The 23,598-nt window shown below is 39.6% G+C and overlaps 4 protein-coding genes across 6 annotated transcripts; 2 read left to right on the forward strand and 2 right to left on the reverse strand.

The window, feature by feature from the left end:
* Positions 1-1,871: 1,871 nt before the first annotated feature.
* On the reverse strand, positions 1,872-6,201 carry LOC147848981 (protein TRIGALACTOSYLDIACYLGLYCEROL 2, chloroplastic-like). The gene is made up of 5 exons (XM_087337893.1): positions 5,647-6,201; positions 4,707-5,036; positions 4,514-4,629; positions 4,339-4,420; positions 1,872-2,243 (listed from the first exon to the last, which is right to left on the reverse strand). Exons 1-5 carry the CDS (start codon positions 6,136-6,138, stop codon positions 2,145-2,147), a joined length of 1,119 nt encoding a protein of 372 aa, XP_087194019.1. The 5' UTR covers positions 6,139-6,201; the 3' UTR covers positions 1,872-2,144.
* Positions 6,202-9,605: 3,404 nt separating this feature from the next.
* Positions 9,606-10,641, forward strand: LOC147848982 (histone H2A-IV-like). The gene is made up of 2 exons (XM_087337897.1): positions 9,606-9,844; positions 10,141-10,641. Exons 1-2 carry the CDS (start codon positions 9,659-9,661, stop codon positions 10,354-10,356), a joined length of 402 nt encoding a protein of 133 aa, XP_087194023.1. The 5' UTR covers positions 9,606-9,658; the 3' UTR covers positions 10,357-10,641.
* A 690-nt stretch (positions 10,642-11,331) lies between these two features.
* LOC147848983 (uncharacterized) lies at positions 11,332-18,135 on the reverse strand. Of its 3 annotated transcripts, none has more exons than XM_087337894.1 (6): positions 17,886-18,135; positions 15,068-15,160; positions 12,079-12,325; positions 11,888-11,984; positions 11,727-11,792; positions 11,333-11,612 (listed from the first exon to the last, which is right to left on the reverse strand). In XM_087337894.1, the coding sequence occupies exons 1-6, from the start codon at positions 18,106-18,108 to the stop codon at positions 11,376-11,378; spliced, it is 963 nt and encodes a 320-aa protein (XP_087194020.1). In that variant the 5' UTR covers positions 18,109-18,135; the 3' UTR covers positions 11,333-11,375. The 3 variants fall into 3 exon arrangements, with proteins under 3 accessions (XP_087194021.1, XP_087194020.1, XP_087194022.1); XM_087337896.1 differs by having other exon boundaries at positions 11,334-11,612; positions 15,068-15,146; positions 17,886-18,024; XM_087337895.1 differs by lacking the exon at positions 15,068-15,160 and having other exon boundaries at positions 11,332-11,612.
* Positions 18,136-20,803: 2,668 nt separating this feature from the next.
* Positions 20,804-22,350, forward strand: LOC147848984 (uncharacterized). The gene is made up of 2 exons (XM_087337898.1): positions 20,804-21,157; positions 21,355-22,350. The coding sequence occupies exons 1-2, from the start codon at positions 20,807-20,809 to the stop codon at positions 22,276-22,278; spliced, it is 1,275 nt and encodes a 424-aa protein (XP_087194024.1). The 5' UTR covers positions 20,804-20,806; the 3' UTR covers positions 22,279-22,350.
* The last annotated feature ends 1,248 nt before the right edge of the window (positions 22,351-23,598 follow it).

Consider the following 23,598-nt stretch of genomic DNA (forward strand, 5'->3'; position numbering starts at 1 on the left):
TCAATTTGTCCATATAATTCATTCCCCTGCCCGTCCATCCCATTCATTACTTCGATTTGTCCATATAATCCATTCACCCGCCCGCCCATCCATCCGATTCAGCGCTTCGATTTGCCTGTTCGTCCATCCGATCCATTGCTTCGATTTGCCCATACATTTGATTCATTGCGGGCAAGCAAATGGGCATGCGAATGGATGGACCTTTCCCTCCTTCTTTTCCATCGTTACAACTTACTACCATGACCATCGTGCCTATCGTCGCCCTCACTTGTTGTCTCTCATACGTCCTCGCCCTTAATCGTCCCTCCCCTAGCTTTAGATCGGATCTCGATATCGTGGATCCACATTGCACGCATGATGAGTCTACCTTTACGATCTCATGTGGAGCCGTGTGAATTATAATTAATATATGGTATGTCACATGTGTGTGCCTCATGTGTGGTGGTAGTTTGAGATCATGTCATGGGTGGGCTTATGACTTGGATTGGATCATGCTCATGTGGATTTAAGTTGTTCATGATGACTTCATCACGGTATCAAGTGGCGACATATGAAAGAATATAATTGTTGGGTGTGTATGCTTAATAACACATCCAAATGTTGATAATCTAAAACCTATTCGAATGGTTCTATTGATGTGTTGCCATATCTATAAAAGTTCTCATCACTATCAACATGTCAACAAAAGAGTTTGTGACAGTGTCTCGTTTTCAATGTTAATTTTTTTTCCAACCCTTCAATTGAACTTGTAAATCCCCGTTGGTTTGTTGGTGTGGTTTCCTCTCAAATTAAAACAATGGAAACTAATCCTAAGTAAATCATTTCCCTAGTTGAGTTTTAATCTAAGATGAAATAAAAAGGTTACCATTATTGGAATTCCACAAATTCAAGTACATGCAAAAAACATGGCATCGCATTTGACATAAGCAAAGGTAGGCTTGCAATTTGCAACATTGAGGTTTTGGACCAAAAGTCCGAGCAACAATTTTGATGTTTGTGGCTATAAAAAATCTTGAACACGAGGTTCTCATAGAATGATTGCCCACAATTGAATACGATAGTATATAACAAAGCTAAAAAGGTATCATATTATAGTCTACGCATGTGATACTCCACAAGACTTATCTATAATGTACATTATCATGACGTATCTTAGATTCCATTATAGAAATTCAATTCAATAAAACTCATCATTGCTTATCATTACTTGTAGGAGACTAGGTAATTGATTACATAGGATTTCCAATATACATTTTGGGATTAGATTTTTCCATAGTTATAGATTTATTACTTCCATTTAAACAAAGTTTGTCAATCAATTATAACATCAATCTAGTCCCTTTTATTTTAAGAGCATCAAGACCAAGCCCAGGGTGACCACACAACCTGAAACCTATTGTAGGCATTATTAGAAGGCCGATCGACCAGGTTTTTAGGCCATGAATACCTTGACAATAAGTTGAGTTAATTATTATAGGGTTCATCTTGAAGGAGATTTTTATGAGAACTTCAAAACTCTGATTACAGATCGTGCCATTCTTGTAAACTTGGACCGTTTGCTTTAATCCTTAATGCCCTTACAAACAGTTGCTCAAAACTTAGTATGGTAAGGGATGGCTTTGTTATATCCCTAGTATCACTATGAGTGCATCTAGAAGATAAAAGCAGAGATTACCCTGGGTGGTTTCTTCTCATAAATATATGCTTTGATCTTGGTCCCATACCTGTAAGATATGCTCCACGGTCCAACCAAATAACTATTTTAATCCTCCATGCACTCTTGCATCACTTCACTTCACTTCACATGCAAATTAAAGAGCGTGATCTGAGATCACACAGACAATAATTCAGCATCCCATTTTGCATTTGAGTTTTAGAAAGCTTATCAGCTTGGGCAGATGCCTCGTGTATACATTTATCAAATATTCAATATCTGTATGACAAATGTATGTATTAGTACACATTTGCATACACTAGCGTCTATTAGAGAAAATTGGCATCTCACACATGGCTATCCTTGTTCATCCCAAGGTTGGAAAACACCGCCACGATCTTGGTCTGATTGGATTAAATGCAACTTCCAATTAAGATATGCACATGAATTCTATTACATCACTATTTAATTAAATCAAATATTGTAACTGTCAAGCATTCACTAGTCTACTTAATAGCTCAATAAGATGTTTTATTTCCCTCTGATTCTTGCCTTCTCCCATAAAGCTACTTGCATCCTTCAATTTATCCTGAATCATCAGACATTATCAAAGATTTAGGCATTAAACTATTTCCGAGCCAGAATAAACAACGTGCATAAATTTGGGTATATATTTTCACCAAACTAATTGATAGTCTAGCTCTGTAGCTCTGTAGCTCTGTAGCTCTGTACACATATTTCTCTCTGATTAGAAGTAAACATAAATCGAAAGAGAACAAAAACAATATGTGCTACAAATTGTCATACCCTGCCTGTTGATGAATTATGAATCAACGGATGAGATTGATATTGGAAGGGAGGGTTCGGTTTAACATTTACAGTTTTCTAAACCCACATCACATAAATAGTAGAACCCATATCTGATTTTCTTCCCATCCCCTAATTGGTTCAATCTCTTTAAACTCTCAGATTTATTTATATAATTAGCAGAACCACACCTAGATCACAGAATAGCTGAATTCATATTCAATCTCTTTAAACTCTCCGCTTTCTTCATATAATTAGCAGAACCCAAACCTAGATCACAGAATACCTGAATCCATATTTTATTTTTAACCTTTAATTCCATTTAATTTCTTGGATATATTGATATAATCACACAACCCATACGTGATTTTGTCAAATGAAGCTAATTCCATGAACATCCCAGCTCAAGGCTTCTCTATTGATCTCCCTTGCAAGAGTGTGAGATCAAAATATCTGTTAACAACCTCAAATTATCCATATTCCAGGATTTTCTAGCCATACTGTGTGAAGGGCACACAAGGGGCAGGTAAATTTGCAACACAAACCCAATATTTTTAATGAATCAGGCAACGATTTGGGAAGGGTCAATGCTGATTCATAGTCTCCACAGTAAGCAGATATTCCCAAGCAGGACCCTGATAAAAGCAATAATGAAAAACCTCCACTTATACATGTAGAGCTTAATAAAGATACAGATTAAAAGAAGCCCTATAGCTTGGGACCTAAATGCTCTCATTGAAACACTCAAATGAAGCTATGGAATCTCAAATCAAGTCATCATGCTTTACAAGGTACGCCTCATATCAATATTATGCTTATGTCAATATATATATATATATATATATATATATTCTGCTGTACCAAAACTTTTCAAATATAGGTCTCTTAAAATAATAGACTGCCTCTTAATGTGGAAGCATAATAACAGATATAGAAAGATAGTCCCGCATGTGATCATAAAAGAAATAGCATGTAGTAAGTTGCAGCTAAAGTAAACTAGAAGCCACTGAAAAGAATTTGTCCAGACCATAGTTGCTTATCATTTGGCCAAAACAAAGTTTCAAATTTTCAAGCACATAGAGACAGAGGATCATAGGTTACTTATGCTGAGATTATGGTTGAGGTTGAGAGAGTTTAGAGAAGCGTTGTAGGCATTGGGCTACACTCAATAGTCAGTGAGTTGGCTGAAAAAGTGGCGTGATAAGAAATAGTAAATGATTGAGATAGTTTATTTGCGAGTTCACATGAGAAGTGATCTACAAGAAATTGGAATCGATAACATGTCCCAGGATGTGTACACATAGAGATTTGAGTTTAGAAGACCAAAGACCAGCCTAAAACGAAGTTCTTGGTCTAAAAGAAACTATCCCAATGTAAGGTGAAATCCATACCCCAAATTGCTATCGACGTAGATGATCTTGTTATCCACATAAATCATCCGTCTACAATCAATGGTCATAATTTAAGACTCGTTTGACCTCTAAGTCAGGATTCAACATCAAATGATCTACTCATGAAATTGTCATTTCCTAAAATAACGCCAGCAGTTTCAGCTAACCTTGTTCATTCAACTGCAACAGTTACTTTAGGATTAGCTTTTTGCTCATTTCAACCAATGAGATCATGTTGATTATGCCAAGAATGGATCAGCCCTGTTTATTGATGTGGGAATTCGGGAAATTTTCTATCTGGGGATTTGTTAATTTCCATTCATGACCACAGCCTGCTTTAAATCTGGGACCAATCATTAATCTTTTCTAGCAATATGAGATCTATTAAATTCAAGATTGTTGCAGTTCTTCTCTCCATTTTATAATGATGATTCAACTAGTGAAAAAGAGAGCTACAGTAAAATACTTGAGATCAAATAATTTTACCTCCAGGCTCTTTAATGTTGTTGTTAGTTTAGCCACCTCTTCTGAAAAATGCACACTGTCTTCTGTTCTCAAACTTGACTTCCTGGGTGTAAAACATATACAGAAGTACCAAGTTAACAGTGGAGATCTTCTCTTTCAACTGAAATCATAGAAGAGTCAGTCATAGCATTGTCACCTTATATTATAGGCAGTATGATTTAGGAGCTGAAGAAATTCTGTTACATCATTCAATGCTCCATTATTTTGCAATGCTTCTATCACAGCTTCAGAGTCGTTTAGAAATGCTTCAGTCTGTAGAAAATTTCATATAAGAAAGAATTCCACAGATATTTTTCCTACATAACCCTTTTGCATTTCAAACAACGTACCCTCTGAAAGAGAGGCTTACAGTTATCAAGAGTTTCCGCAACTTGCTTTGCAGTTTTGAACAAGTCTGTTACATCCATGTCTTCTGACTTTTTTGCCATTTTGCCACAAAGTCCTATAAGCTCATCCATGCTCACTCCTTGCTTTCCTCTTATACTTCCCTTGTCACAAACAATGAGTCCTTCGGCAGGACAGTTGGGATGTAATGGTCCAAATGATGGATATGGGACTGGAATTACAGGCATGATGTCAATCATGGTTTCTCCAGCGAGCCCTGATTGATTAACCTCAACTACTGCATTCCGAGGGATATAAACACTTGAATCTAAAACCTATAAAATTAGCAGGACAAGTAGATGGTTTTTGCATAGTGAATTTGAGGAAATTAAATAAATACAATCCACGAGCAAAAAAAAGCGTTTTGAGTTTACAAACTCCGAAAAAGAAAGCAAAGAGAAACCGTCGAATATTGCATAGGAAGACAAACGCACTGGACAGATGATGGAAAATCAAGGACTTTCACTTTCCAGTCTCCACAATGATTCAGGAGGAACCGGAACATGAAATTCCTTTGGCCAATAGAATGTGATTTCAGTTGTGAATCCACAGGGCAAACACTAAATGGAGGAAATGTATCAAAAACATCAAATGAAATGCATTTTGTAGCAGCACATATAAATGGGAGCAGAGAATCAAAATCGCATGAGAAATGGGAGCAGATATAATATCTTCCGAATTTAAAAGAAAGTTCATCAAAGGAACTTGACACTTGGAGGCTAAAATCCTTGCGTGAGCACAAGGCAAAGTCAAAGTGGACATGAAGGGAAAATCGAATTTTTGGAATTTCTACGTGCTAAACCTACAAAAAAGGAACAGAAATACTTCTTTTGAAGACGTTGTAGTAAAAAAAAAAACAAAAAAAAAAAATGCAGGGAGAAACACCTGTATGTGAGTGTCAATGCGTTCAAGGCAAGGCCTGACATGGACAACGCTTCCAACGTCAACACCACGAAGTTTGACGGGAGTCCCTGTGGTGATACCTGATGCGAGCGGGAACTCGACGATGAACTCGTACCGTGGGGGTCGCGAGGTGAGCTCAGAAGCTTTCTTCCACACGAATCTGAACCCCACGGCTAAGGAGGCCACTGCGAGAGTAATGCCGATGCTTCCTCCCACCACCTCTTCCTTGCGGATGCCATAACTGGACAAAGATTTCAGGAGCTGCGTGGTGGGAGGAATTTGCAGGGAAGCCCATGGCCGCCTTTCCTCGCCCTTCTCCGACTTGGATTTCCTGCTCTCGGGTGTATCTTGGCACGCTTCTATGCGTCTATAACAAGGTCTAGGGTTAGGGTTAGAGTTAGGGTTAGGGTTAGGGTTAGGGTTAGGCGATCTGTTCTGGAGATGGAAGGTGTTGCTGTGCAGGCAGATCAGCATTATTCCTTCTTTTTCTTTGGAAGCTGCATTTGGGCTGCTCCTTCCATGAAGGAGTGAGTGAGTAAATGAATGAATGAATGAATGGGTGTGTCGCTCGGATCAATTGCCCGGACGGATCGGCTGACCGGCCATCGCGGATTTTTTGTCTGCCCGATCGTGATCGGCCGAGGCCCTACCGTATCCATCCATTGGCAACCACACACTTTCTGTCAGCCACATTGACCAACACTTTGAGGATTACGTGGGCCCTTATCGTGTCTCGATCTGAGAATCGGTAGATGAAAATGTTCGATCAAGGCTCTGTCATGTCCGTCCATCAGCAACCACATACTTTTTCGTCCGCCTGATTGATCAACGACTTGTGGATTACGTGGGTTCTTACCACATCTCAATATGAGAATCGTAGATGAAAAGTTCATCTGAGGCCTTGTCGTGTATCTCCATCAGCAACCACATACTTGTCCGTCTACCATATTGAGCGACACCCTGCAAATTACATGGGTTCGTACCACATCTCAATCTGAGAATTGTAGATGAAAAAGTTTGCACATCATATCCAATGAAGAAAATAAAATGCCATTGAGTGTTTTGACGACACTATGCAGTCGCGCATGAACATATGTTCTTCCGGTAGTTGGTAAGCATCGCACGACTGCCCCTTCGAACTCATCTAGTATGCTAGAACTTCGAAACGTGAAAATAAAGATTTTGGGTTTTTAGTTTATAGTGATTGCGAGCTTATTTGTGATTATGCTAGAAGTCTTGATTCTATGATTTGTCACTTGAAGAACAAGGGCCACTCTTCCTTGGATGGCAATTTGCATTGACTATAGTTTGAGACTCTCAAAGACATACTGTTTGTAGATTGTAGTGGAACTCATTGAATCATTTATATTCCACTATGTTGTTTGTGTTGTAAATGGATTTTAGTGATCTTGTAGCAAGGGTTTTATGAATTCAATACGAGAGTTTAATTGCATTCCATATGAATGGCTAGTTTTTAGTTTACTATCATATACACTGTCAAGTGATGGTGTCATGTTTGAAGATCATGAAAGTACTAGGAAGGGTGGTAATGGGGATGCATTGAAATCCTTCATTTCATTAGTAATATGTTACATTCTTGAACGGGCCAATATAAAGTACTCATAGATGCCCTTAGCAATGTATTGAAACCCCCCCCTCTTTCATTTGTTAGAGAATGGTATGTACACGGATGTAATACATGTAATATTTTAGGAAATGAGTGGACATACAATGTATATAATTGTAGCTGGTTGCTACATTGTGCAACTTAGAGAATGAATAAGTGGCTAAAGTTGGAATGTTATGTGGCAATCATGCAACGAACATAATACATGCACATTGACTTATAGTTTGGTATGACTTTCAACTCGCTCTATCTATCTATTCGGCACATGTTACCGCTCCCATCTATTGCCTCTACCGATCTCTTTCATACATAGCTTGACGTTGTCTCCAATTCTATGTGTTCTATTCAATCAATAACAATCTATCAATCTTTGTTTTCCAACAACATTTACTTGCATAATAAAGGAGTTTTTTGGATGAGTTATCAATGTCACTTGAGCATTGTATCCGCATACATGTTAGGTTGTACAATGATTATGAGGTTCCACTCTCATTAAAAGTAGCAAGAGTAACGTGTCACACTTTATTCTTCCTTTATAGTGGGCACATTGATATATTGGAAGAATTTTACCAATGAAAAATGTCACCACCGTACAACAACATCACATGTGACCCGGGGGCTCAAACCAATAACCACCTTAGTCCATTACAGTTTCATGTAATGTCTACACTTTAGCCATTAATATCACACTAGCTATTGTTGTATCACCTCCATTAGTGTCACACCAGCAACAACCGTTATAACGTTTGCAAAATAATTATCGCAACATTTTATCTTTATGATTGAGCAATGAGCATGCATATAACTAGGAGGTATTATAAATAGGGAAGTTCTAATATTGTCAAATCATTTCGAATCAAAGATCGGTTTTGGCTAAGGCATTTGATAATGATCTTATAAATCTCATTGTTCTTGTGCATACCATTCTAAAAGGAGTGCTCACCATTGTTAGAATATTTCGATGGTTTTGATGAGGGATTTCAAATTTGAAGATGTTGTTATTGTGTGGAATGATCAATAAGATGTGAAAGATTATGACAAAGAAAATTGTTTTGTTGCATTGATTTATGGGACAATATTTTGCCTCTTGCATGTGATTCCTTGGGATGAAGAAGCATTAACTGATTATTTATGATATAGGATTCATGGTGAAGTGAAAATTTTGCTTCTAATCTTTCACGAATTCCCAAATGTTGAGATGTCAAGCTCAAACTTATATATTGAAAGCACTCATTAAGGGCTTATCCATTGACTTAACAAAAGTGCAATGGTTTTGTATTATCATCACACTCACTCTTATATATCAATAAATTGACCCTAATTTGAATGTGTACTTACACATATGTTTTGGCTTTGAATGAGACATTGTCGGTGTAGACCCTTTGAGTGAGCAACAAATGAGTACATATTGGATAAAGCCCCACCCATACAATACAACCATTGTCTACAATGCTTCTCATGTATTGGCTTTGAATCTGACATTGTTGGAGATGCAGAAAGGTTCATAGTAAGAAGGCTAAGAAGTGAAAACTCCAACAATGAAAGTGCGTCATGCACACTTCATGCAAAGAGGGGGAGGGGGGGGGGGTAATCAAATCACAAGGTTCACAACTATTTACAAAGAAAGTAGGACCTACTATACACGACACCCATTATACATTGTCTTTGTCTAGGCAAACATGTGGGAAGATTCTCATTGAGTGATTGAACACGGGGCGTGCTCATGGAAAGTCAGACGTACAAAGCATGTGTTAAGGTGGCCCGTTAACTGAGCGATAGACATGACATGCATGCATACATACATACATACATACATACATACATACATACATACGCAATGATCTCTAGCAATGCGAAAGAGAGCTCAGGCATATGGTGAGCAAAAACCACCGAAATGATACATACATACATACATACGCAATGATCTCTAGCAATGCGAAAGAGAGCTCAGGCATATGGTGAGCAAAAACCACCGAAATGATCATGCGGACGTCCACGAGATTTCGAGACAGATATGTTTAGGCAGAGAGGCAAGGGTGTTTTTTTGGGGGGCTAATAATCTCTATTTGTGGTGGGGGAAACGAGAATAATAAAGCTCACAAGTAGGGAAGTAGCGGCCACGTCATCGATCCGGAGATAAACGATTGTGGGCCGTCGGATGGCGAACTCGGAAACCAAAGGTGTAGATGTAGCGGGACTGGTAGGACCGTCTCCTCCCCCGGATGCATCTCTCTATATATATACGCACAGAGAGACAGGCAGACAGAGAAGGAAACCCTAACCCTAGACAAACCCTAGACGCAGACGCAGACATATCACAGAAGAGGATTTGGAATCGCGCAGAACCGCAAGAGCGATTTTGATCCGATGGCAGCCGGCGCAGGACGAGGAAAGGCCGCAGGAAAGAAAGCCACGTCTCGTAGCTCCAAGGCTGGGTTGCAATTCCCTGTTGGGAGGATCGCTCGATTCCTCAAGTCTGGGAAGTATGCAGAGAGGGTAGGCGCCGGTGCCCCTGTCTATCTTGCCGCTGTTCTTGAATACCTTGCAGCAGAGGTAGGCTCAATTTCGCTTCCCATTTCTGTGTATGGTTTTTTGTTTTTGTGTTTTTTGTTGTAGGAGATCATAAATTCGCCAAGGCTATGTCCCGGTTTCTTGTGAATTCTGTGCATAATTCTCAGTTTATTTAGGATTGAATATTTTTTCTCCATAGCCTCATCTTTAATATGAGTAGAGATTCGAAGGTTTCTCTTTTTGACTCTGTATATTAGGGCTTTATACGTTTTCTACCACTCGCTAGATGCTGTATTGAATTTTTGGTGTTGTCTAATTGGTAACGAATTGATTTGCAGGTGTTAGAGCTTGCTGGCAATGCTGCTCGTGACAACAAGAAGAACCGGATTGTTCCTCGCCATATCCAGCTGGCTGTGAGGAATGATGAAGAACTGAGCAAGCTGCTAGGACAGGTCACTATTGCCAATGGTGGTGTGCTACCCAATATCCACAATGTACTCCTACCCACCAAGAAGTCGGCAGCTGGTGGCAAATCAGCCTCAGAAGATTTGTAGTTCACTCAATTGTTGTCTGGATTCCACTCTTTGTTTACCATCATCTGGGTGTTTCGTTAAAGCCATCCATAGGTCTAGGGCTTTCTAATAGCCTTTTTCTTGGTTGAATCATGTAAAGGCCTGACTTTGCCCCTGCACTGATGGATAGCAATGCACCCAATGTAAATGTCAATTAACAGACATCTGAAAGTGTGTTAAATACTTAGATTTTAATGCCAGAAACTCTTAATTCTTGCTGTATCAATTTGTTTGATTTTAATTGAGTTAGATTTTGTAGTTACTGCAGATTGGATGTATGTTACTAAAAATAGTAACATCATGTGCTACCCTCTAATGTATACGTGGTTCTGTTGAAGCTGTGGATTGTCTTGTCTTATCAATGTATTGTGCATGTTCTGCTATAGTTGAAATGTGTGTGGATATCTGCAGATGTATAACGTGTTTCTTGAGGGAACATGAAGCAAGGCCTGATTATTGCTCCTGCTTTAAGACATTTCCCACATAAACTATGTGAGTGGATTAGACACATTTGAAATCAGTGCTGTACATGGATATGGTGAAGTCTACATAATTATTTAGAATTCCAAAGCACATGTCATACCCTGGTATACATGCGAATGCATGTGCTTGCACACAAAGAGAGCTATATATATCTCAGATTTTTGTTTCATGTTGAATACTTTTAATATTTGTATATCATACATGCATATTGAAGTCAGAAATTATCTCGTGCATGTGCACCTAAATTATTGGTATTGGCATCGTGCTAATTATACAAATTGTTAACCATCCCCTAGGATAGATACCAGGAACTTTCTTCTATATCCAAAGGCTAAGCTTTTCATGTATCAAATGCATATTACCAGAACACTCAGAAAAACAGTGTTTGCTGAATGTAACCTTATATTAAAATGTTTGCTTTTGTACAAGAAATCCTACAACATTTCTTGATTGGAGTTTTTCTGATTACATGGATCATGTAATGGTGCAAACTGTGGCTGCACCAATCCTTAACATTCCTATTTCCTGCCACCCAAACCTCTCAAACTACATGACGGAACCTTTCCATGTGGTTTTTCTTTCCAAATGTAGTAAACACGATTTCCTATCTTGCACTCAATTTTGTTAACAAAATGAGACCAAATAGGTTTGGCTTTACTGCTTGAGTTCAACTTGTTAAGCTTTTCTCTAATCTCTATTAAGGAAGGTGATATATTGCCTAAAGTCCATAGAAGTGAAACATGAGGACGAGGATCCTGCAAATATGTGGAATTAGTTGGTGTTAATATCACAAGGTAATGATGATGAAATATATATTTACAATAGAATTGCCGGCTATATATTTCAAACGCAGAACTAGCGGAACACACCTCATAGAATGTTTGCAGGTTATGCAATTTGAAGACTTCATTTACAAGAGATATTTGTTTGCATATCTGCAAAACACATCTCACATGTGTCAGAAAACCAATTGAAATATAACAATGAATATGACCTGAAGAAAACATTTTCACATTATCCAATCCTAAACCTGCACTAATCCTTTATCGGTAACTTCAGAACTAAGAAAGGCTCGGGTTTGATCATCATTGACAAATATCTCCCAATAATCCAGCTCCAACCAATATCTATTAAACCAGTAACAAATAAATTATTAGAAACATAAATGGAGGTAGGCATATGTTCATTCCCTCATTCAATATACTGAAATATATAACTGACCCTTTTTGGCAGTCAAATTTATTTTGAAGCATGGAAACTATTGAATCGATTTGATGTATAAGAACAGGCACAGTTCGGGAAAGACTTATATGATACTCTTTTGCCAGGCTCAAATTACATGGAGTCCTGCCATCTTGGCGCGAAAAACTTGGTGTATCAGACTCCACGAGCTGAAGTTCTGGTGCAATGGAAAAGGCTTCCTTTACAAAAGGTTCAAGTCGGGCCCTGGTAATAGATGATAGAAGAACTGTTCCCCTCCCCACCAAAATCCAAAACCAAAACATGAGAACAAGGAAAATCGAACACAAAAGTATGCACTGTAAGGTATTTCTCTTTCATCATCGAAATAAATATTTATTGGGTTAGTTTGCAAATAAACAATTTAATATGCAAGCTGCTCTTAGGAACCACTACATACATGTTTTCTAGTTTATTCCTTTCTTCCTCTCTCTTCTGTGTTAACATATTTACTTTCTACACTCTATCCTCACAATTATAATGCTATTCAGCACAAGCTCATCAAGAAGTCTTACACAATGTACATGACATGCCAGAATCGAAGAAAATGTATATACGAATTTGCGAGAAGAAAAAGGAACACGAATGACATAACAAGATTATGAAGCTTCAAACAGAAGTAGGTAAATGCATTTCATGAATATTTGCTTCTCAAAAAATAGCCAGATCACAAATAGGTACACTAAAATGTGTTCAGAACATGCAAACATATTAATTTTCTCTTGTAAAGGAACATCTATACCCTGTTTTGGATTCTTTGCACTTGGATGGTCCTTCAATGTTCATGTGCCATGTAGTGGGCATGAAGAGTATCATAAACAGAAGTAGGTATGCCTTTCATGAATATTTGCTTCTCAAAAAATAGCTAGATCACAAATAGGCTTACTAAATGTGTCCAGAACATGAAAAACATAATATATTTCTCTTGCAAAGGAACATCAATGCCCTGTTTTGGTTCTTTGCACTTGATGATGGTCCTTCAGGACAAGATAACAGGCACAAGTAACAAACTGTAGAGAATGCACGCCTCACATATTTCTGACACACCAGGTGGGAAAATAATCACTGAATCACCATGGAGAATGCAAGCCTTGCATCCTTGATGCATGAAAGGTGGGAATATGGGCAAAATATTGAGAGGGATGAGTCATCATCATCAAAAGGCCTTTGACACCTGGATATGAGTTACAGTATGGAACTGCAACAGAGCTCATAAACAGATGTAGGTCTTTTCCAGGAAACGTTAAGAGACACAGATACTATGTTCTACAAAAAGAAAAAGATACATTAGTGCTCAGGGAGTAGGTTATCATGCATTAGATAATACCTGTGGGCATTGATCAGGAGCACAAAACTAGATGCTCAGCACATACATTGTTCCTATCTTAAAAACAGGGAATCCCATACAACTGGGATAATGCAGGACTACAATGGTTGGACATAGCTGTGCCAAGTTGCATGGGTCCAAATCTTCACACTTTGAGCCATCGTTGAGGAAAGCAATTCAAGAAGGAAACTAATCTATTGCTGCTTTTGTAGAGTTCCCCAGCCATTGACAAAGAACCATGTGCAAGCCACGTGGAGAGTTTGCAGAACCTAGGGGTCCCTCAGGATAGGGGCTAAACATTAGGCTGATGAGATTATGTACATACCAGACTCACCATAGATTGTTAGCACTCCTCAACCTAGAGCTTCACAGAAAGCGGAAGTTACAAATACAAAAGCAGATAATAGGACTTGCACAGAGATTAGTCATAGACTTATTCGACCCTTCCAAGCCTTTCAACTACTGCTCCACAAAGTTTGGTTAGAGACCTCAACAATATGCATTGGGAACATGAAGTGAGTTCAAGGTGTGATTCTAGAGAGGCACAATCAGTCACTGAGATTTGCATATTATGCCACCCACATCCTACGGGGAGATTGAGAGGCATATATTACAGCTGGATGCAGTCCATCACTTGGTTTTGGTGCCTTCCTCTACGATTCACACATACTTAAGATGAAGAAGCAAATGACATAAATCATCTCAGGGTGATCTGCAGGATGCTGTGGCCTTATTGCTCTTGAGATGTATTACCATTCACTTCAGAACCTACAAGCAGGGTTGCGTTTTCATTTACTTACTGGATTATTTTGCAGCTTATAATATAACTTACAGAGTTTTATAAGATATTACGAATGTAATAGTTGTGGGTCTCAGAGGTAATTTGGCCTCTTTAAAGATGTTAATATAATATATATTTGCTTCTTTCATTTTGAATTCACAAGCTTCCTGCTAAGTGAGAGCAGAGACTAAATAGTGGACTATTGGGGTCTCACCTACTACTATAACATATCCATACATCACCACAGAAAGGCCCTGATACAACTATTTGCAACCATTACAACAACGAGCTGGGAGCTACATTGCAATTCTGAGGACTCCAAGAGAGGATAATATCCAGAGAAGCATTGGCGTCTGGTACGTATTCCTCACAATGGATTGGAACAACTTCCTCAGAATGTCCTCATCTTCTGAAAGTTGGTGGCATATGAGCGAGTCCCAAGAGCTTGTTACTCAGAGATAACTGCATAGTTGCATGGGGTTGCTGCTTGACTTGCAGGTCTTGAACACTACTATCTGTGCAGAACATAGTGGTAAGGCAGATGATCATTATGTTGGATGAACAAAGGACATGGGGTAGACCAGAATGGCCCATGGCAACAAGGACGGCCTTCTATAGAGACTACTTTACACTGATAACAGATAGTTTCCAATTTCCCGTGACACAAACACAACTCTCTCCCTGGCATAATTTTCACTCTTCAAAGTATAATAAGATAATATTGATCATTTCGATATTTATGAACTGATATGATTATAGCTAACATGTGATATCATACACACCTAAGATAGTTACATGATGTTTTTTTACATTGCTTCACATCTATGAAGCGTAAGTTTTGCGTAAGAAGAAGTCTTGCATACCTGGAATATAAACATGCAAAGCATAATTTCCATCAACATGTGGAAAGCTTCGAATCCTTCCACGATGAGGGTCATTCATCTGCAACAAACATGCTATTTATGCCAGATGAGTTAAACCTTTAAATTTTATTACAATTTACTTAAACATACACTACCAGATACAGGGTGTGGCACAACGGGCATTTGATTATGTATCAATTCAGAAAGATGGTATGATTAGGAGAAATCTCAACAGATAAGAGATTGATGGCCATACTTAATCTGCGAGTGTACATATGTAATCAACCACATCTTCCACACAAGATATCAAATTGATGGGTATTTAATTTCCAACAAAATGTGAATTTGTACTATGTATTCCCATTTCATAAGAACCCAAAGATCAAAGCATAGAACAATTCCATTACAGTCCAGCATTCTCCACTCTCTGTGAAAACATGTGTGAATGGCCTGAGACATTACCACCATGATCTGGGACATTCTCGAGTCACTGCATATAAGGCATTATGCAACCATGGATAAGACAACTCATGCCATGCTTCATTGAAGGACCAATCACACGCACACACACACTGCATATACCCCACCCCACACATTACCATTCACTTCACCAATGAAAAGATATACGCTCAGTTGAGGTTTATGAGGGGTCTTTGCCTCCTTCACATGTCCACACCCACCTTTACGGCACAAATAGCACGTTTCCTCCACAAATCAGCCATCAACTCCTTCCCACACACAAAGCACATGAAAAGTACTCCAATTGATGGTATGATGATAATTGCAAAGAGCTCAACTGCCTGTTAGGAGCCCAGAAAGCATTAAGGGAAGCTAGACAACTAGTAAAGACTCCTATGCACCGCAAGAGAAGGGTCTTTGAAGAGGCACATGAGCTTGATCTCTGCCACCTGCTCATGATTTTGGAATCTAGGAATAGGAAATATATTTGATGAAAGAAAAGTAGAAGAAGATGATAAAGAAGAAGCAATGGAATAAAAGAGGCTTGGTCTATTCTTACCTTGTCCTCCCAACCTTAGGACATGCCTTTAAATACTAGCCCCCATGCATAAATGCTAGTATGCATGTCCCCCATAGTTCGGTGTTATGTGTCCACACCTATGCTCGAGGCTATCTCCGAATTGTCCCATGATACTTACGGTAGTGACATACCATCCCCCTTAAGGGATTGGTCACTATCCCCCTTCCAAAACTACCTCTCAGATTCCCACATAGCGGACAAAGGATGACCTTTCATAGAAACAGAAATTGATGGAAAGTATGATCTCTCAACTTCTTCTCTCAAATCTCTAGGATACAATCCTTCCCTGAGTCAACTATCAAAGGACTTGGCTATTCCACATTACCATCCATCATGCTATCTTCATCTAGTATACACTTCTTCATTCTATTAACAAGAAACACAAGATGAATAAGACTACCCCCTGACAAATCTAGCTTATAAGCAGCCTCTCCAATCTTCTCTGTGATCTTCCATGGACCATAAATATCCACGAACTTAATAGAGGAGCCAATATGGGCCATAATAACCAAAAAGTACACATCTTGTTGTCAAAACATGTCACTCTACTCATAGCAGATTGGATATTTTTTTTTGCCAATATCCAACTTGTCTCTCATATCCTTTAAATAATGCGAAGCAATTGCATTACAACTACTCAATCCTACTGAATATGGATAAGCTGACTAAACCCTGTAATTCAGCTAGAATGGGGAAAACTTGATCACCAAATGTTTCCGTGAGTTATACACAAGCTAAAGCAATAAATAACTTCCCTAGTCTGTTTGACTGATTGACACATGCCAAACATATATTCCAACACTTGGTTAGTCATTTCTATTTGACCATCGATCTCAGGATGTTCTCCATTCGTAAACTTCAATATAGTGCCTAGTTTCAGAAACAAGCTAGTCCAGAACTTCTTGGTTCACGACAATAGTTTTGGGTAACCCATGAATATGGAATACACATTGAATGAATATAGATCGGTCACCTATGAAGCAATTGCTTTCTTTGCAGTGGCAAAAAAGTACGCCTTTTTAGTGAACGGGTCAACAACTAACACTGCATTTTGTTGACATTGAGTACAAGGCATACCCACAACGAAATCCATGTACACACTTGTCCACAGGCAAAATTTGCAACAAACAAGGATAATATACTCTTTCATACTTAGTGGTCTCCCAAGGAATGCATCAGAGACACATAGTCTAGCGCATCATAGTACGTACATGGTCCCCAATAGTAGCACTTTGTCATTTCTAGAGTTTTCTTCATGCCAGATGTCCAGCACATGAACTACTGTGACAATCCCTCATAACCTGGTTCCTACTACCGGGAACCTACAGTACACATATATTCCATTTCTCGAGAAACCTTCGCTCAATGGAGAACTTTGGGGCTAGTGGTGTAATGTTGCATATATTATGTGAGATTTGGAAGCTGCTATACATAGCTATCCTTGTACGACAAGATCATATAAGCATTCCACATTCCATTGTTATCATACATGTACCGTTTCTTGCATCTTTTCAGATGGTGCACAACCATGCACCTTCGTACATTTGATTTGTTTGATATGCCGATTTTGTAAAAATATGCATTAACAATTCTCTCACTCTCACTCTCTCTCTCTAAATGTGCCAAAATTAGCCTCCTCGTGCACAATGAAAATTCTAATTCTCTTCAAAGGTGAAGAGATATTCGAACAGCCTTGTCTATATGTACCACTACTTACACGTAATAGCCAAGTTAAACCGAAAAAAATGAAGAAGAAGGAGAGAGTGTAGTGTGCCTTACAGGAGTTAGAAGCATTGAGGAGGTCAGACGGAGGAGGAGGCAGAGAGGAGGAGGAGGAGGAGGAGGAGGATGAAGCCTCAAGTGTCATGGAAGGTTTTGGCTTCTTCCGCTGGGGTGAGTCTGTGGTGGACGACGACGATTCCGAGTCGGAAGCCTTCCTCTTGGGCGAGTCTGCGATGGACGATGACTCAGAGTCGGATCCATAGATTAGCAAAGCATCCATGGATGGAAACAGCAAATAGACCAAGACAGACAAAAGGCACAGACAGAGAAGGTGCCCCAGTGTCTCGCTATACCGAGAGCCTATATACATAGCTAGAGCTAAGCTGCCATGGGGCACACATAACAATCGGCAACGGTTCGGTTCGGTTTGAGAGGGTCCAAACCGAACTGTTTAACAAATTTTAAACCTGAACCAAGCCGAACCACGAAACTGTTAAACCGCGGTTTCGTGGTTTGCTTTTGGTTTTCAACATAGGTCAAAATTTTAAAATTTATAATACTTCATTATTTAAAATTTTTAAGATGTTCCTTTTTAGGTGTGAGAATAAGGTCTAAAAATGAAAAGATTGTTTAAAAGCCATTTTTAATTTAAAAAAAAAAAAAATAGAAAATAGAAAACCGTTAAACCATTTAAACCACGGTTTCTGGTTATTAAAACCGAACCAAACCGTTAAGCTGCGATTTCACGGTTCGGTTTGTTGCCGATTGTTAGGCACACATTTTATCATAAAAGTATGGTTTTTACACATTAGGGTGGACCCTTCTATAACTTGTCCCCAATCCCTCTCGATTTCTAACCCACAATGATTTGGACGTTTTTCTGCCTTGTTCAGAGAGAGATATGAGATATGAGATGAGGTGCCCATTGGGCCATAGCTGCTATGGTCATGTCGATTTTTCATGTCCATGTGGCGAAAAGTGATATTTGGTATGGCCGGGTTTACCTAAGATGTGTGAGCAAAAGTTGCATCAATCGTTTCCAAAGTCCTGGAAATGGAGGAGTCAAAGGTTTTCCAATACCGTATGCAATTTTTATTGGCGAGATGACAAAGCAAAATCCAATTTTCATGAACTAAAATGAAATTGGTAATGCATAGCAGTTTATTAATAACAGATTTGCAGGCTTTTAATTTCCTCTTTAATAAATGTGGATGCATGAATTGCACATGACCAAGGAGCAATCTCTATTGTTGCAGCATGTCGAAAGGCTTTAAAATTTGTTCTAATACATTTGTAAAGTTTAACTTCATCTCTCTCTCTCTCTCTAGGTCAAATTCTCTGCCCTGTTCACAATCAACGGCTTTCTCGAGTGGAATGCTCTTTGCATACAAGTTATAGATGGTTGTGTTAGTGATCTTCCTTCTTATCCAACAAACCTCTTATTTGAAGCATACCATGATGGTTTTCTACTCCTCATGCCTAGCTCTAAGCTTATGGACATTGGCATTCATTTTTTGTCTCATGTCTATTGAGAAAAAGGAATTTAGAGAATAGATTGGAACAAGTGTTGGGTTCAATATGCATAATACATCATTGTACAACTATGAATACTTATACGGTATACCATTACACTACCTTAATGCATGTTTCGCACCTAGCAAGTTAATATTTAAAGGTATCTTTAGATGCACTCAATGACTATGTTTCACAAATCTTTGATTAATTTGAACAACTTGCTACCTATCCATTAAAGGAAGGATATGATTACAAAGAATATTTCAGTCAATTGAATGCATGAAATTCTTGTCATTTAGATGTTGAAACGAGTGTTTGAATCAAAATTCACTTCCATTGTGAATATTCAAGTTAAATTACATGTTCTTCAGTGATGATTGAAATCTATCAAGTATACATATGATGGTCCCACTTTTGACACATGTTTACTTTGGATTAAGAATGAAGTAACCTCCTTGCCTAAATTTCAAAGCATATGGGCTGTGTTTTATATCTAAAAGGAGTGGGAACCCTCTTTTTCATTTGTACTAAGGCTCAACTTCTTTCTCAACATTTTGGAAGTGTCACCCATTCTCTTTTACGCAACAATGTCTATTTCATTTGTAGAGTAACAATCTCGGTCATGAACTCTTTCCCTATCTCGCCAAAAGACTTTACATTTCATGATTGCGATCAACAACATCTTATAATAAAGGGTTCTCGTGATCTTCACAAATTTAGCTTTTACTCTAAGGTTCGTGACATATCTTTTCAAGCCTTTTATCTCGTCCTACGGGAGGAGAGTTTGCAAATTAGCAATTCGATTGAGCCAAAGCATTGCATTGGTTAGACGATTATTGGAGTACATTAGCACTATCCGATCCCGATAGACACACTAGAATGTCTCTAACATAGCGGTTAGATGCGAGGCAAAACCGATCCCATCCCATCCATGTCCGCAATGTTCAGGCATACATAGGCCATGGCAGGTGTGAGCATCACTCCACCCCATCCATCCATCCATTGTCTGTCCCTACATCATCCCTCCCTTCTCTTTTCTTCTCTTTATGTGTGTGATTACAGTTAGCAGGTAGGTTACTTGAAACACAAGTGATGTTCAAAACAGCAATGATAAGAATGAATTGAATACATCTGCACAAACATAGGGTAAGAGTAAGAATAAGAATAAGAGTGTGTGTGTGTGTATGTATGATTTCACCATATCCATGGCAGCTTATTTTTGCCAAGAGCAGTATCACATCACACTTGGCTTCCTGCATCTCCTTAGCATACTTCTCTTCTCTACTGCTGCTGTTCCTCCTCCTCCTCCTCCTTTCGCGGCTCGGTTGCGGTCCAAGTTCAGTACAACTACTGGAGTGCTGAGCAGCCCTAATCCTAATGACATGACAACGGCTAATGTGTGGCCTCAGCTTCGGCATCGGCATCGGCATCGAGATGAGCTCATTATCAATGGAGATGAGCACATGATCCATGGAGATGAGGTCATGATTCATGGAGATGCGCCGATGATGGATATAGCAGCTGGGAATAGGCAGCGAAGGGAGGAGGTGGACGCCGAAATGTTGGACTATGCAATGAGGAGGTTGAGGCAGGAAGGGAGGGATGCAAAGACAGGGCAAGCATATGAGGTGAGATTGCCGAGGTGGACCGCACCCCCTCTGCGAGGGGGCCCGGGCCCGGGCCCGGTGAGGGCATGCCAAGTCATGCGGGCCGAGCCCGGGAGCCTCCGCAGGAGGGGCCTGCTCTTCAATGGCTTCACCATTGCCCAGGGTACTCAGGTCCATCAACAGGCAGTAGTACCACAAGAGCATGGGGTCACCACAAATATAACAGCACCTCATACCTTGGAAACTAGCCAGGTAAAAAAAACACAGATTGTTTGGCCACTAAAGCTTTTTTGCTTTTCTGTTTTATTGCTTTTGAGTACTGAATGCATCCCCTTCCAACATTAGCTAATGCTGCTTATTGTTAATCTCATCATTATCATCATCATCATCATCATTATCAGCAGCAGAAGCAGCAGTTTCTTTTGCTTATTTATCGCAGTCTCGACAACCATCTCGCTCTCGATTCCACCTTCTACCAGCTTCCTCCGGGCTACACATTCATTAGCCCCATCTTTGGCATCATCGGTTATACCTACTCTCAGCTCCTTCTCCTCAATAATACCAGTATAAGCACAGATAGCAGCAGTGCAGTGCTCACAAAGGTAGAACTCTCATCCACTTCCATGACCACTGTGGCCATTCTCCCCACCAATTCCTTTAACCTAACTAGTTCCCGTTCGCCGCCCTACAATGCGAGCCCCCCGGCTGTAACCCCTCTCTGTGCTTTCTTCCTGCCCAATGGCTCCTTCTATTTCTCTAACCTCTCACACCCTCCCAACATCTGCTCTTCCTTCATAGTCTCTGATACAGCTCTAGTCCTTCCGCCGCCTCCTTCTCCGGATATCGTAAACCTCCTCCGCCCCAAAACCTCCACTATTCATGCTTACCCTACTTCTTCTGCACCGAACACTACCACAATTCCCCCTAAGTTTGCACTAATCCTTGCCTTTGCGGGTGCTGTCGGGCTCGGGACACTCATGATGGCTGCTGCCATTTTGCTGGCTCGCGGCTGCGCCATGCCCAACACCACCAGGAATCTTCTCTCCAAATTATCACAACAATTGCCAGCAGCTCTTCATGATGAACCAAGTAGGATAGCAGCCCAGATCACAGATCATGCCACTAATCTGCACCATGATGAGATTTCGGCCACTACTAGTGGCTGCTTGACTTATGGTCTTGGCAATACTGTTATTCATCACGATGATCAGAACACCCAGCTCCTCTACGATAATTATAGCCATCATACCAGAGCTCCCTCTGTGCCTGCCCTCAGAACAAAGCCTTCATTGGAGGTGGGCAGCCTACATGCCATGGTTTCATCTTGACAACCATTACCATATATGTACCTATCTTCCCGAACAATACACTTAAAAACCCTAAACCCAATATTTGCAAGAACTCCCCCTTCACACAAATGCCCTGTATTATTTGCGAGAACCCTAAATCATGGTGTTGGGGCGATGCTGTTATTCATGATGATGATGATGATGTTGACACCCTGTTCCTCTACAATTGTAGTTACCATACCAGAGGCTCCTTCTTCTGTAAACGAAGCTCTCTTTGGGGGTGGGCAGCTTCCATGGCATGATTTCATCTTGACACTAAACTATATATCTATCTTCCATACAGATACCTTAAACCCTAAACCCTAAACCATATATTTGTAAGGACACTCACCCCCCTCCCCCAACACACACATAATAGTCACATCATTATTACAAATTTTACTTGAGGATGAACAATCTCAGCCAATATCGGAGGTCTCCTGCAAAAGAATGTTCCGATCGAGTCACATTCCCCCTCCCCTATCGGGCAACAGAATGTTTTGATCATCGTTTTTACTTGTGTATCATCGAATCGAGGCACATTGGCTCGCAGCGCAAGAACAATTTCTTAAAAGAAACACTGGGGATTAGGGGTTTCTCACCTTTAGGTTGTGTAATACTAATTTTTTATTTGTAATACATTGGTATAATACTAATTTTTTTGTTTCGTAAGTTAATTTTTGTTCGCTATGTGAGTATGTTATTACGATTTGTTCCATGAGTGTCGATTGACGGAAGTTGATCATCACAATCCCAAGATAACAATCAACAGTAAAACATTGCAAAACTATGTGGTACTAGCTAGGACCTGCCAACTTGTTTGGGGGAAAAACATGCATAATCTCTGAGTCTCTTGTGGTTTGAGTATTTTATATTTATCTTGTGTCCTTTTCTCAAGGCTGGTCATTGTGGTTAAGCACCCTTAATGCACTCTTCTCCTTATTCTCTTATTTTTCCCTTTGCCATTAGTTCGATCTAGAATATAACAGGTAAGGGTGAGGGAAATAACATTAGCCAGACGGAGGCAAGCTGAGTTGACATACCATGGCTCAAGCCGCCACATTGTGGACTCCTATTAGGAACCTAATGAAAAGAGTTTTTCAATCTTAAGCATGTATTCCACAACCCTCTCCATGCCAATGATTTCGATAAGAGCCAATATTTAGTTTCAAGAAGTAGGATGATATATGACATTTGCATGTTAGCTTGGATCTTCATAAGAAAACATACATTTTTAAACTTATTATTATAAGTGAGCTTGGTGATCCACCTCCCCATATTTTAAACCTAGTATAGAGATGAGCATTGGTGGCACCAAAA

The sequence above is a fragment of the Azolla caroliniana genome, unplaced genomic scaffold, assembly GCF_043228905.1.
Source record: "Azolla caroliniana isolate FFs.n. ecotype wild unplaced genomic scaffold, voAzoCaro1.0.p SCAF_158, whole genome shotgun sequence".
NCBI classification, from domain to species: domain Eukaryota; kingdom Viridiplantae; phylum Streptophyta; class Polypodiopsida; order Salviniales; family Salviniaceae; genus Azolla; species Azolla caroliniana.

What these genes read in the sequence shown, in the direction of transcription:
- LOC147848983 (XM_087337894.1), bottom strand. Translation starts at nt 18,108, where the DNA reads ATGGATGCTTTGCTAATCTATGGATCCGACTCTGAGTCATCGTCCATC. An exon ending in CCTCAATGCTTCTAACTCCT is followed by an intron (nt 15,161 to 17,885) that starts GTAAGGCACACT and finishes TGGCATAAATAG; the next exon opens with CATGTTTGTTGCAGATGAAT. An exon ending in ACCTGCAAACATTCTATGAG is followed by an intron (nt 11,613 to 11,726) that starts GTGTGTTCCGCT and finishes ACATATTTGCAG; the next exon opens with GATCCTCGTCCTCATGTTTC.
- LOC147848984 (XM_087337898.1), top strand. Translation starts at nt 20,807, where the DNA reads ATGATCCATGGAGATGAGGTCATGATTCATGGAGATGCGCCGATGATG. An exon ending in TAGTACCACAAGAGCATGGG is followed by an intron (nt 21,158 to 21,354) that starts GTCACCACAAAT and finishes CATTATCAGCAG; the next exon opens with CAGAAGCAGCAGTTTCTTTT.
- LOC147848981 (XM_087337893.1), bottom strand. Translation starts at nt 6,138, where the DNA reads ATGCTGATCTGCCTGCACAGCAACACCTTCCATCTCCAGAACAGATCG. An exon ending in GCATTGACACTCACATACAG is followed by an intron (nt 5,037 to 5,646) that starts GTGTTTCTCCCT and finishes CTAATTTTATAG; the next exon opens with GTTTTAGATTCAAGTGTTTA. An exon ending in CATACTGCCTATAATATAAG is followed by an intron (nt 4,421 to 4,513) that starts GTGACAATGCTA and finishes TTTTACACCCAG; the next exon opens with GAAGTCAAGTTTGAGAACAG.
- LOC147848982 (XM_087337897.1), top strand. Translation starts at nt 9,659, where the DNA reads ATGGCAGCCGGCGCAGGACGAGGAAAGGCCGCAGGAAAGAAAGCCACG. An exon ending in TTGAATACCTTGCAGCAGAG is followed by an intron (nt 9,845 to 10,140) that starts GTAGGCTCAATT and finishes ATTGATTTGCAG; the next exon opens with GTGTTAGAGCTTGCTGGCAA.